The sequence below is a fragment of the Pan troglodytes genome, chromosome 19 (genome assembly GCF_028858775.2).
Source record: "Pan troglodytes isolate AG18354 chromosome 19, NHGRI_mPanTro3-v2.0_pri, whole genome shotgun sequence".
NCBI classification, from domain to species: domain Eukaryota; kingdom Metazoa; phylum Chordata; class Mammalia; order Primates; family Hominidae; genus Pan; species Pan troglodytes.
Genome location: NC_072417.2, coordinates 34,805,979 through 34,820,630, shown reverse-complemented (window position 1 = coordinate 34,820,630; position 14,652 = coordinate 34,805,979). Strand labels below are relative to the sequence as shown.

The 14,652-nt window shown below is 36.9% G+C and overlaps 1 protein-coding gene across 14 annotated transcripts in view; it reads right to left on the bottom strand.

The window, feature by feature from the left end:
• The window catches only part of MYO1D (myosin ID), a 382,937-nt gene that overhangs the window by 276,959 nt on the left and 91,326 nt on the right, over positions 1-14,652 (bottom strand). For all 14 annotated transcript variants that reach the window (XR_001710866.3, XR_010152910.1, XM_063798726.1 and 11 more), the window contains exons 2-6: positions 10,633-10,841; positions 8,535-8,628; positions 5,921-6,086; positions 2,846-2,899; positions 1,180-1,275 (exon numbers count right to left, since the gene is read on the bottom strand). Coding sequence is in view for 12 of the 14 variants with exons in the window: in XM_063798726.1 (XP_063654796.1) it covers positions 1,180-1,275; positions 2,846-2,899; positions 5,921-6,086; positions 8,535-8,628; positions 10,633-10,841 (619 nt within the window). In the remaining 2 variants the exon portion in view is untranslated. The remainder of the gene's footprint in view (positions 1-1,179; positions 1,276-2,845; positions 2,900-5,920; positions 6,087-8,534; positions 8,629-10,632; positions 10,842-14,652) is intronic.

The following is a 14,652-nucleotide window of genomic DNA, read 5'->3' as shown; positions in this document are numbered from 1 at the left end:
AATTTGAAAACAAACATTCCCAGTCACTGGCTTTCCAGGTGTTGATTTCACAATTCTTTAAGTGCCTCTGGCTAGTTCTCAGAGAGCTGGAGTGTTGCCCTCTACTGTTTTTTGTTTTTAATTCATTTTCAGCCAAACATCCTGCTCTCAGATGACCATAAAAGTGAAGTTGTTGTAACTTAAATGTCAAATAATGGAAAATTAATTGCAAAAACCAAAATATCATTAATTTCTATGCACAGCAATAAAAATACAGCTAAACCAATAATGCAGGTATAATTAGCTTATTTTGATTAATAGAATTTTTTAAAGAAATAGCTCCCATATCTTAGATCTTTTTCCTTTACAGTTTCTTTTATTTCTCCCCCAAATATGAAAGCAGTAAGTTTTTGATGTAGAATTTTTTTAAATAAGGAAAAACAGAACACAAATATCCATAATCTCACCCATCTAGAATAAATAATTAATACTGTGATCTATATCCTACCATATCTTATTATATGCATTTATATACCTTCCCTCCTACAAAATAGGATAATAGTGTAACTATTATCAACAAACTATTATTATAATTAGTTGTAAAATTACTAGTAGATGAACTAGAAATAAAATGAACTAGAAATAAAAGAGCAAAAATACGCCTGCATGTAAGTGTATGCAAGTGCTTGCATGCAAGAAAAGAGAAAAAATGGAAAAACTTGAAAGCTGAATAGAAATGCCTCAAAGGTCACAAAATTATTTCTAGGGTACATCAAAATCAACATTTGAACAAACAGTGAATGGAGAATCAAAATGCATTTTAATTTTGTCTTACTAACTTGCCTTTGGCCAAATCATATGGAATCTTCTTAGGAGGTAGGCTTCCTAGTCCTATCAATATTTTTATAGTGTGAAAATAAACGGAATAGGGATAGGATTAAAAATTAAAATAAAACATTGAATGTAGGAAAAAACTTCTTTCCTGTCAGATGGTGATAAAATATCATAATTGATTTTAAGCAAAGTTGTTGATTCAAAAATGTGCTGAATCTCTGTCCTTGAGAATTTAAAAAATAGAACAGGATAAAAGAGATGTTTATTTGCCTAAAGACAGCAGGCTTGACCAGATAATTATTGAATGTCTCTTCTAATCCTTTGACTGATTTTCTATTGGAGCAATCTCAAAGAGGAAATTCTCACCTTTAATTGAGCTCCCACATGAATATAGTTGTAGGATGAAAGGGATTTCTGGAGATGTAGAGAGCGTAGCATTTGTTCTGAACCTCCTTGGAGTAGCTGAAAAATATTTAATTAGAAATAAATTGGCCAGACATACATTGAACCAAACATGAACTTAGTGGTAATCTAGCTTTTATTCATTTTCTGGGCTTAATTCACTTATGTCTTCCTGTTTCTAGCTTTGAAGAAGTTTTGTTTGTTTGTTTTTTTAAACATTCAAGGTAAATGGCTTCAATGTCATCAGTTACAGAGAATGTTATGCAGTCATAAAAAAAATTACTCTGAAAATGTCTCATCTCATTTACAATATAACTGGCATAAAAGCTTCTTGCTTTGAATGCCGTCATTTGTAAAACAGGATCCTATGCTCTGTGGTGGTTGCTTGCTTAGCAGCCTCATTATAGACAGGATATACTTCTGTCTCAGAATTTAGAAAAAGTCAATATTGCTACGGAAGTAAGAAACATCAGCAGACAGTCATATGCTGAATCACACTGGAAACAAACAGCTTTTCCTCATCAATCTGTACCTCTCAGGAAAAGAGGACAGCTGGGGAACCATGATTGTAGTATTGGATAAAGATAAATTTTAATACTTTCACCCAAGTGGGAAGAACACTGGGAAAAAGTTACAGGTTATTGAAATAAACAGAACTCTTTTATATTTGGTAGAAAAATAGCTTATTTAAAACATGGCATATTGCCAACAGAACCATAAACACAATATTGACAGTGCTTTTATATAGAGCATGTTTTTGGAAGGTATTATGTTTAAATTCTCTAAATTAAACTGTATGCTTTTGTTTACTTAAAAAGTCTAATTATCAGATTTTAAAAATTGATTTTTAAACTTAATATACCAGAACTTATATATACAAATGAGTAGTGTCTATTAAAGCAGTTACCTAGAAGAAACTGAATTCGACTGAATTGCATTCAATTGTATTGTCACCGTTCAGTTACTTTTTGTTAACCTTGATTTACATTAATTTGGGCTTTAAAAAATTACAATAATATATCATACTTGTTTTCTAAGTGTAAAGACTTGCCAACAGGAAGGCTATTTAAAAGATTTTGCTTTAAAATCTAAAAGCACTCTTGAAAATAAATACTCAAATTTTTTTCTAAACTTGATGGATTAAAAAGGCAATTCTCCCTAGAAGTTATAAATCCGGATTGTTTTTTAAAAGTAATCATATTGCTTTTAGTGTGTATGAGTGAAACAAACTGAATTTGTATTCTGATCTCTAGAACTCCCAAATATGGAAACAACAGCTTCAATTCAAAATAAAACAAAAATTAATTTAACATTTAGAATGTACCATTTCAAAAGCTTTCACAGTCATTAAAGTGTTATCTGTACTGCAAGAAAATATGGGGGATGCTCACCCAAGGCAGTCATCTGGTTGGCTAAGCTCCTGCCAGCTGGGTGGAACAGTCATGTTCATCCAATCTCTTAAGCAGGTAGGGCAGGGCATGTGGTGCGTGCGTGCGTGCGTGCATGCGTGACATGTTACGGGGCCAATGGAGATGAGTGATGCATAGGACAGGGGAAAGCCCAAGACACAAATACTCATTTCCTGCACAACTGGGCAAATGATCAATTATCTGTATAATGGATTACTAACCTGATAGAAAGAATGAAAGCTTCTTTCTCCTGGCTGTTGCACAATCACTCGAGACTAAGAAAAAACACATTAAAATGGTTAACCCGAAAATGTGCCCCTAAAATAAAACAGGAGCCACTTTCTTAGGGAACTGTCAGGCCTCTGAGCCCAAGCCTGCACGTATACGTCCAGATGGCCTGAAGCAACTGAAGAATCACATAAGAAGTGAAAATGGCAGATTCTTGCCTTAACTAATGACATTTGGTGCCGTGACTTGGATCGGGGGAACTCCCTTGGGAGATCAATCCCCTGTCCTCCTGCTCTTTGCTCTGTGAGAAAGACTGACTTACGACCTCAAGTCCTCAGACCAACCAGCCCAAGGAACATCTCACCAATTTAAAATCAGGTAAGCGGCCTCTTTTTACTCTCTTCTCCAACCTCTCTTACTATCCCTCAACCTCTTTCTCCTTTCAATTTCGGCGCCACCCTTCAATCTCCCCCTTCCCTTAATTTCAGTTCCTTCCCTTTTCTGGTAGAGACAGAGGAGACGTGTTTTATCTGTGAACACAAAACTTCAGCACCAGTCACGGATTCGGGAAGACAGTCTTCCCTTGGTGTTTAATCACTGCGGGGACGCCTGCCTGATTATTCACCCACACTCCATTGGTGTCTGATCACTGTGGGGACACTTGCCTTGATCCTTCACCTTGGTGGCAAGCACCACTTTCCTGGGTGGCAAGTACCAACCCCACCCCACTCCCTACCCCCACCCCCCGACCCCGGCCCATGTCTCTACCCTCTCTTTTCTCTGGGCTTGCCTCCTCCACTATGGTCAACCTTCCACCCTCCATTCCTCCTTCTTCTCCCTTAGCCTGTGTTCTCAAGAACTTAAAACCTCTTCAACTCACACCTGACCTAAAACCTAAACACCTTATTTTCTTCTGCAATACCACTTGACCCCAATACAAACTCAACAATGGTTCCAAATAGCCAGAAAACAGCACTTTAAATTTCTCCATCCTACAAGGTCTAGACAATTATTGTCGTACAATGGGCAAATGATCTGAGATACCTGACGTCCAGGCATTCTTTTACACATCGGTCCCTCCCTAGTCTCTGCTCCCAATGCGACTTGTCCCACATCTTTCTTCTTTCTCTCCTGTCTGTTCCTTTAGTCTCCACCCCAAGCTCTGAGTCCTCTGAATCCTCCTGTTCTACAGGACCTCTCCCCTCCTCCCCAGGCTGTGCCTTGCCAGGCTGAGCCAGGTCCCAATTCTTCCTCAGCCTGTGCTCTCCCACCCTATAATCCTTTTATCACCTCCCCTCCTCACACCCAATCTGGCTTACAGTTTCGTTCCATGACTAGCCTTCCCCCACCTGCCCAACAATTTCCTCTTAAAGAGGTGGCTGGAGCTAAAGGCATAGTCAAGGTTAATGCTCCTTTTTCTTTATCCGACCTCTCCCAAATCAGTTAAATATCCTAAAGACCCCCATGGATTGTATACTCATCTAAGAATGAGTCTTCTCTATGGGGTTTCCCCTGCAATTCTTTGATAATTCTTTTTATTGCTTAAAACAGAGGTCCCTAAAACTTTCTGAAGAATGAAGCTATTTTGATTTTTTTAACCTGGAGCCTAAAGATGGAATTTGGTGGTTGGGGGTGGGGTAAGAATTAGAAGTGGGGAGAATAGGAAGGAATGCTTAGGGAGGAATATTCTCAACATTCCTTTCCCCAGGGTCTGCTGGCATTTCAAAGAGCAATGCCTTATATCCTGTAATAAAAGTCAGTTGAGCAAGATCAATCCATAGAGACCTCTGCCTTAGATGGTTCCAAAAATACTGCTGTTAGGAGAGGGTTCAAAATATGAGTTCATTCAAAAGGATCCTTTTGATTGAATATGTATTACACATAAAGTGAACTGATGAAACATTCTGGAAAAAGGACTGATAATAATACCTGTCATTTCCTGTCCTTTTTCAACTGACTCTGATAATACATTTATTTCCTTAACAGTCTGACTTCAATATAACAAACAAAAATAAAGATTATACTTCATTATATGGCCATAAAGGATGCTATGGCCTAACTGGGATAGGAAACCCTTAACTGAGAAAACCTGTCGGCTTAGATCTGTGTGAATTCAAGGTGGAGACTTGATTTTATAAAGCACAAGCTTAACTGTAAAAATGAACTCTATGTATTCTCTTGCAGTCATGTCCACTGATAATCAAGATTAGTTAAGACACAACCAGCTGGGTGCAGCAGCTCATGCCAGTAATCCCAGCACTTTGGGAGACTGAAGCAGGAGGGCTGCTTGAGCCTAAGAGTTTGAGACCAGCCTGGGCAACACAGGGAGACCCCATCTCTACAAAATAAAAAAAAAAATTGCTGGGTATGGTGGGCCATGCCTGTGGTCCCAGCTACTCAGGAGGCTGAGGTGGGAGGATTGCTTGAGCCTGGGGGGTTGAGGCTGCAGTGAGCCATGTTCATGCTACTGCACTCCAGCCTGGATGACAGAGTGAGACCCTGTCTCAAAAAACACAAAACCAAACCAGACACAACCTCTCTGGTGGTCCCAAGAAGAAAATTCTAATTGGAATCCTCTAGAAATTGGGCTGATTTTAAGTTTTTACTGACCAAATACAGTTCGCTTCATAATTAGGATGTAAGATCACAAAATACATATATGTTACTATAAAGCAATGAACAAATAGAAACTAGAAGAAAATGAGATATCAAATTAATTAAAATTAAAATGTATAGAAGATGGTGATGTATAAAAAGGCTAGAACTGATTAGTCTTAGATTGACTTTCGGTTAAACCTTACCCAGAAGCTGGCACACACTCATACCTGTGCCCCCACCCATTCACACGCATAGCTAAATCTATCTACAAAGTCCACAACTTTTTCCAACTTGACAGTGTAAGTGCTAAGAAGAGAAGACAAAAGGAGAATATCTTATCATAAAAAGCTAATGAAGAAGGGAGAATAGGATTTAAAGCTATTTTGAGTCAATAAAATAAATTCTATAAATATAATTTGTTTAAACATTCAGCACTTAAACATTACCCTCAGAAATTAAGCATATTTTACCTTTTCTAGTAAGTAGTTATTGATATGCCCACCAATAGGGTCACCCTTGAAGTCAAAGTTGATATCCATGTATTTTCCAAACCTGCTTGAGTTGTCATTACGGTTGGTTTTGGCATTTCCAAAAGCTTCCAAAACACAGTTGGACTTAAGCAACATATTCTTCACTCTTTTAACACAGATAAATGAAAGTCATTATAAAAACTTATAGAGACTAGAATTTTTTAAAAACTGGATTTTGCTAAACCACATACAAATATTTTTACAAAGATGCTAACTCCAGCATTGTTTGCAATATCAAAAAAAACCAAACAAATTAATGTCCACCAATAGGGATAAAAATAAATTTTTGTTTCCCAATATAATGAAATACTATACAGGTGCTAAAAAGAATGAGGTACATCAATATGTACTCACATGGAAATGTCCAGCATATATTAATGAATATAAAATCAAGTTGTCAAATAACATGCATTGCAGGATCCTTGTGTGTGTATGTGTATGTTCACGTGTGTGTGTGTGTGCATACACATGTATCAGCAAATGCTTAAAAATCTGGAGGGATCAGCACACCTTACTATGGTTATCTAGACAGAAGACTGATAGAATGGGCAAGGTAGGATTTCAGGGAACTTTTACATCTTCAACTTAATTCTGTAATTTTTGTTTTTCATTTTATAAATGTACATATTTTATCTACATAAAGAAAATTTTTAAAAAGATGTGTTCTGAAAAGGGAAAGAATAGGTGATACAGAAAATGATACAATTTTTAAGGCACTTGCTTATAAAACCTGGAATTGTGACATTTTATTGTACTTAGTTATACATCATAAATTTAATCTTCACTAGTTCAGAAATTGCTCATTATTTTCTTTGAAGCTGTATGGAATTTCTCCTTTGTACCAGCCATTTAATGCATTCTTTATTCGACGAATGCTAACTTTCTATACAGCAGTCCCTCCCAATGGATACATTTTAAACTTCATGCTATATCCTTGTTTTCATTCCACTGATAAAATTCCTCTTATACAGGCATACCTGCAGAAATAACTTTGGCCTCTGAAATAACTTGATGTAGAAGATCTACTGTTACTCCCGCTAATACTGGAGAGTTCAACCTTATCGCCTCATAAATGAAAGCATATTTTAAAAATATGTGTGTGTGGGGTAACTGCTTGTGATAAGATATGTTTGTGAAAGACTAGTAAATTTATATATGCCTTACTCTACTATTGTAGGTGTGAAATTAATTTATTTCTCATCTAGTTGCTCTCCTGAGCTCCTAAGGAAATTACGAAAATTTACACATATCCCTGTCCTTGTCAAACTAGATTGTAAAGTCAGAGTAAGAAGGAGGGATATGTTACAATTAAGAAAAATGCCTCTCCTGGCCCAGCAATGCAGCCCAATATGATGAAAAGAAGAAAGGCCACGCAGGGTAGTGAAGTGTAAGTTCTCTTCTTTTACATCAACCCAATATCCTTTCTTCCTATTTATAAAACTGAAGATTGTTATGTGTAGATGAGGTGGGACTCTTTACTAAATTAGTACTGAGCTTTGAAGTAACCAATTAGGAAAACAGTTTCTCTCTTCAAAAAGGCTGCACCACATAAGAAAGTGAGTCTTGTTGCTTTATAGCTATCATCCATTCATCCCTTAAGTATTTGTTAAGCAAATACTATGTGCCAGCTGCTCCCCTAAATGCTGGGCCCCAGACAGTAGAGATCAGCTTTATTACTCATCTTCCCATGAGCAATAGCACAGTATGGCATGAAATCCTTTTAGAAAATGAATCTTGTTCGGCCGGGCGTGGTGGCACATGCCTGTAATCCTAGCACTTTGGGAGACCGAGGCGGACGGGTCACGAGGTCAGGAGATCGAGACCACAGTGAAACCCCGTCTCTACTAAAAACACGAAAAAATTAGCCGGGCGCAGTGGCCGGTGCCTGTAGTCCCAGCTACTCAGGAAGCTGAGGCAGGAGAATGGCATGAACCCGGGAGGCGGAGCTTGCAGTGAGCTGAGATCGCGCCACTGCACTCCAGCCTGGGCCACAGAGCGAGACTCCATCTCAAAAAAAGAAAAAAAGAAAATGAATCTTGTTCAGAAATTCCACTGTCAGTGGGTTCTGAATGTTGTAATGATGATGATGGGAAGGCATGGGTCTGCCTTCCAGAGTCCCACTTCTCTCAGAACAGTTTTTTAAAAACCCTGATGTGGTGCAAAGAGCAAGGAACCTGTGAGAGTTTGAACAATAAAACCTACCAGTGTAAATTATAACAGCTCTGCTGACCACATTTAAGTCAACAGTAATAAACCAGGATGGGACCACTTTCAACTGTTTCAGAGTAATGATTCTTTTGGTCTCATAATTAGGTAAAGCTTACCATAGTATTATTTTTCTATTAAAAACAAATCTAGAAATGGATACAGTGAAATAAATAAAAGTACAGAGACAATATGCACTTAAGAGAATCAAAGTAGCTTAATCATCAAAAAATGCTCAGCCCATAGGTTTAGACCCCCAAAATGCTCAACTCCTAGAGTTTAGGTCTAGCCAAGTCCATAGAGAAAACAGAGTGCTAAGAATTCCTCCCCATTATTAGAGTGCTCTTACCTTTCAACCTCTGCTCTCTGACTGGGGTTGGTGATGGCCGCAATATACTGCATAATGTACTTACTGGCTTCCGTTTTACCAGCTCCACTTTCCCCTGGGGGGAAAAATTGTTCAGGGCTTAACATAATAATTTAAACCAAGAGTAAGCTAATTTTTAATAGAATAATTTAAAAATCTGATACTGGTGATGCATTTAAAATCCCACATGTTGCACTGTTTCATTTTTTTGCTTTTTTGAGTTATTTCGTCCTGCCTTGATATGGTTAGTGGTTCTAACAGACCTGAATATGATGAAGAAAATAAAACTATTATAAAACTAAAATAATGAGTAGACTACAAATAAAGATTTACTTAGGAAAAAGGTACTGATGTGGTAAACTAAGACTAAAGTTTTAGTACTTGGTAGGGACTCATAAGTCTAGCAGAAATGAAATAAGGTAGTGAGTCAAACAGTGGTTACAACTAAATTCATATAATCTTATTTTCTATAAGAGAATTTCTTTTAATCTTAAAGGGGACAAAATAATTCGTCTAAAAAATTAAGGTTAGAGTAATTTTAGTGAATAAACAAAACAGCAAGCTCCAGACACAAGGTATCATAGAAAAAGCATGACAATTGGGATAATGCTGGGGGATGGGGAAAAAGGAACCAATTTTGAAGTATCTTCGAAATGTTAAATGCTTATGCCTTCTGACTCAAAAATTCCACTGGTAGAAATTTCTCCTAAGGAAATACTAAAAAATACTAACATAACCAAATAATAATAATGTTCAAAGGTTTTAAAACATTTCTATAGACTGTACTGTAAGTCATGGCTAAAATCTGGAAATTATATATCCATCAGTAGATAACTGGATAAATTATGATTCAATTATTTAAATTGAATACTATACAATTATTAAAAAGAATGCACTAGCTCTATAGAAACACCAATGAAAAGATATTTACTATATATTATTAAATGGAAAAATTAGTTATATAACAGACGTAATTCTATATATATAATTATATATTTATAATATAATTACACATGCAATTATGACTGTATTTGTTTGCACATCCAGAGAAAATGTATAAAAGGATAAACACTAAACTGTTAACAGCTGTTACTGCTGGAATTTTGGGAAGAATAAGGCACTCAAGGCGAAGAAACGTTTTGCTTTTACTCCACACACTCATATAATTGTTTTTATTCTCCCCTTTAAAACCCAGTAATACTGTTTTTGTGATTTGTTTTAAATAAAACATAGTCCTAGGATATAATTTTCTAACTCCAACACTAAGTTACTTAACCCCTCTGACCTTTAATATTCTTATCTATAAAGTAGAAAAATAACTGTTCTACATACCAGAGAGTTGTTTTGCTCACCAAAATGGAATAATGATTATAAAAGTGTTTCTAAAAGCATAAAACCACCAGTGCAAATGTGAGGTATTATTAGCACCTGAAGAAATTCCCACAATTTGGGAGAGGCCATCCTGGGTCAGTGAACAGATATTTTTCCTGTCCCCATTTCACTACATAAGGGTCCTTGAAGGGCTCCCCTTAACGTAGGCAGTTTGGCTCCAGTCCTCAAACATGTGAGGTGTGTACCCTATCTCGTGCCTATCTCCCCCCTTGTTGGGCTTCAATAACTCAGCCCCTCAGCTCTGAAAGCTTATTTTTGGCCCCCACGCCTCAGTAGGTCCCTCAACACTAGTTCCCAAGCACCAGTCTGATTTTGAGTTGATTCTTCCTTTTCACACCTCAATATTTCATTTTCGTTGGTTTCATTTTGCTATTTAAAATAATTTTGTTACATTTTATCCAGACTTTTATGTGTTTGAGATGGAAACATTTTTCATGTCAGCTCAATCCAACAAATTGGCCAGAAGTCATCCAAGTGTAATATGTATTCATAAATGAACCAAGATTAGAGGATGATCAGAAATGATATAAATAATTTGGTATTTAACGTTCATCAGTTTTCTCTCTCCTATAGAATTGCTCAGGCTTCTACCTTTAAAAAAATATTTAATCAATTGTTTGGATTCTTGAGTATCAAACAAATTAAACACATTGTGACTTTGGAAATACAGGGGATCCCCTCCAATTACCTGATATCACAATACAAGTGTCTTTTGATCGCCTCTTCATAGCCTTGTAAGCAGCATCCGCAATAGCAAAAAGGTGAGGCGGTCTCTCATACAGCTCACGGCCTTTATACTGCTCAATTGTGTCTCTTCCATAGATGTTCAACAACTTGTAAGGGTTCACAGAAACGACGACTTCTCCAATGAACGTATAGATGCGCCCTTTTTCAAATCTGTACAGAAGCAAAAGAAAAGGAAGACGTAGCTGTGGTTACAGAGAAATGATGTATCTGTCCTGTGAGTCTCTTATTTCCAAGGAAGTCCAAATATCCTAGGAATGATTTCTGAACTGACGTTTCATTGGCTCTGAGTTAACTTGTAGAGAATGTTTGAGGCTGTGCCCCTTCAGATGCCATTGGTAGAAAAGACCAGTAGGGGTTAAAAGCCAGGCAAGAAGGAAGAATTTAACTTGTTGGAGGCTGGGATTTCCTGTTTCCAAAATACAGAAGGGTAAGAAGATGAAAAAGCTAAAAAGGGTTGAAGACAATCTCAGAGCTCTAGGAGGAAAAGAAATAGAAGTTAAAGTAGATCTTGAAATCCACCTAGTCAGATTTTCAATTATAAAGAGGACTGTCATATACATTTATTTTTTTCTTCCTCTTGAACCTCACTAAAATGTTAGTAAATTAATATAAACAGTAAAATCCATAACAGAGAGAATGGTGGAGGAGACACTTCTGCTCTAAATCAAACTTATTTTTTTATGACTGCCTAAAGTTTCATGGTGTCGATATATCATTATATATTCAACGATTCCTGTTCCTTCCTGCTTTCTATGAACAATACTGCAGAAAACGCTCTTGATACATAATCTTACAGATTGGTGCTTTTACTTCTGTGGTATAGATTCTCAGGAATGGGACAGCTGGTTGAAAGGCATGTGTATTTTTAAAGTATATATAATATGATTCTACCTTTTCCCCATAAAATAGGGTTAAAAATCTAATCATACGTATTTGTATCTGTACATAGATATATTTTATAAATAAGTACATAAGTGTGAAAAAATATACACAAATACATGTTATATTTTATGCATCATTTTATACACACAGTAGGGTTATGTGGAAGGAGAGAAATAAAGAGGAAGGCCACATGGGCAGGTGAGAAGAGGCCACAGGACAAAAAAAAAAAAAAAGAATACAAAGCTTGAGTAGGTATGCTATGACTGCAATTGTGCCACTTTATGTGTCTATTTAAGAAAATTTTTAAATATAAAATTTAGAAAACCCATATATGTCCACTGTTTTTACACAGTAATCCACACATAGAAACACATGTGGCCCAGAGCTTAGATGTTTCCACATAACAAGTGGTTACCACCAACATGCTCTACCAGCTGAGAGATACTGGTAGACATCTCTCTCACATCCAAGAACTGAACAAAGGGTGTGCCCTGACAGGCAAAATGCTGGTTCACAGACAGCATGTCTCTAAGCACGCTTGCTTCATGGCTGGTGGAGCAGGAGAAATAACTAACCATTTGGGACCAAAAAGCAAGAACCTTAAATTTCCTTTAAGCTGGAATGAAGGCTGTTGGCTATAATTAGGAATGGAAACAAACAGATGTTGATAATTTCAACAATAAATTCAAACCAAGATTTTTATCAAGTATTTAGAGTATTTTAACAGTTATTAACTACTTCAAGGTTTTCAGTGCATTTTTCTACTATGGGTTTTCTATGTATCCTCTCAGTTGTTAGGAAGTTTACATGGCAGCTAAAAGCACTGATTTCCAGTCCTTCACATCTGGGTTTGAATGCTCACATTGCAAACTCAATAGCAGTGATACCTTGTGAAAGCTACTTAACCTCCATGTGTTTCAGCTTATTCATCTGTAAAATGGTCATAATTATACCGCTCTACCCTTGGACATTGAATAAGTACTTTTTAAAAAAGATCATTAATAGTATGCTTCTGATTATGTTATGCATAAGGGAGATTTTTAAATAACATTTTTGTTTTATAAACATTGCTACTGAAATCACAACAATCCTTACACATGAGGAATGAATGAATTCAATTATCATAATCCAATTCTCTGGCCAGACGCAGTGGCTCTTGCCTATAATCCCAGCACTCTGGGAGGCCAAGGCAGGTGGATTACTTGAGGCCAGGAGTTTGAGACCAGCCTGGGCAACATGGTGAAACTCCATCTCTACCAAAAATACAAAATTAGCTCGGTGTGGTGGTGCACACTTATAATCCTAGCTACTTGGGAGGCTGAGGTGGGAGGATCGGTTGAACCTGGGAGGCGGAGGTTGCAGTGAGGCAAGATCGCACCACTGCACTGCAGCCTGGGCAGCAGAGTGAGACTCCATCTTAAAAAAAAAAAAATCCAATTCCCTGACTCAGCTGTCAGTCAACTACAAGTCACAAGCAAAATATCTATATAACAACTGTTCAAAGACTCGTGAAAATAAGCTAAGATTCACTACGCAAGTTTTTCTGGCTTAACCTGCAAATTTGCAGTACATGCTCAAGTATCTCCAAGGAAAAGAATCAAAAGGGCACGATAGTTTAGTTTTGAATAAGCACTGTCCAAACAAAAAAAAAAAATGAAGAAAAGCAGCAGAAGAATGTCTCATGAGCCGGGAACTCTGCAACTAAGAGACACAGCAAATTATGTATGAGATTAGACTATTTTAAGATTCCATGTTGGTCCAATGATGTACCTTCTTTTTCACTGGATAATTTTTAGAGCCACTAATAGATCATTATGCTCTAAAATAATACTTTATTACAAATAAAATATTTTCTATTAACCTATAGGCACCATGTATAAAATAATTAAATGGCTGGGCATAGTGGCACATGCTTGCAGACCCAGCTATTTGAGATGCTGAGGCAGAAGGATCACTTGAGCCCAGGAGTTTGGGTCCAGCCTGGACAACACAGCAAGATCTCATGTCTTAAGAAAATAATTGAATGCATAACTATTAACTCAAAGATAGTGGCAAATATTAACAGAATATGATATTAAATACAATGCTTCAGCAATTCACAAAACGTGAGAAGCTCATTTTACTTGAAATTCTAAGTTTGGTTATCAAATACAAAACTTTCAATTTGGTTGGGTCTTAAAAATCACCACTAGGTGGTGCCAATATACACCTTAACAGCAACTCAAATTTCAGTTTGCATTGGAAAGCCATAGGGTAGTAAGCAAGCACTAAAGTAATATAGTCGCTTACTCTGTTTGCCTCCAGGAAGAACTACTAATTATCCTAGATGACAAATAGGATGTTATCATCTCTTACAAGAGACCAAGGAAGGTGTTCCTATGACTTCTGTGTGCAAACCTTTCATGACAAACTTTTATAATTATTCAGTATCTACTTTGTGCCAGATACCGGGTCAAACCCTGGGAATTAAAAAAGGAGTAGAGAACAGGAAAGCATTGTACATAAATAACAACAATATAGTGTGATAGGTAAGGTAATAAAAGCATGTACTGTAGTGACAAAGATTATCCCAATAAACTACCTTCAGTGAGGAACACTAAGAGTAAGAGCATACAGGGTCTGGCCTCCGGGTTTCTGTTGACTTCCGTCTACCAACAACACTTCCACCCACCAAAACCTCCCCTACCACTTCTCTCTGTCTCTGTTACTCTTGTTCTCATTAATGAGCTAATTACAGTTCCCAAGAGTGCCATGTCTTCATGGTTTTGCCCATGGAGTTCATTCTGCCTCACACACCTTTTCCTGGTTCCTTCTTCCCCATGTGCTTGCCAGATTCCCTCTCCTTCTCCAAAAGTCTAAGCACTAGGTCCTCTATGGAGTCACTCTTAATACTCTACCTCCAACGTCAGTTTTATGGTCTTTGCTCTGTTACCTTTTTTTTTTTTTTCCTTTTTAGAACTTCCTAAATGGTTAACATAAATTAATAGCAATTGATTTTTTAAACTAGTAAGTTTAAAAATATTTATTAAAAGGGACATACATTTTCACTGGCTTTTAAGTGAAACAAAGAGGTTCTAAA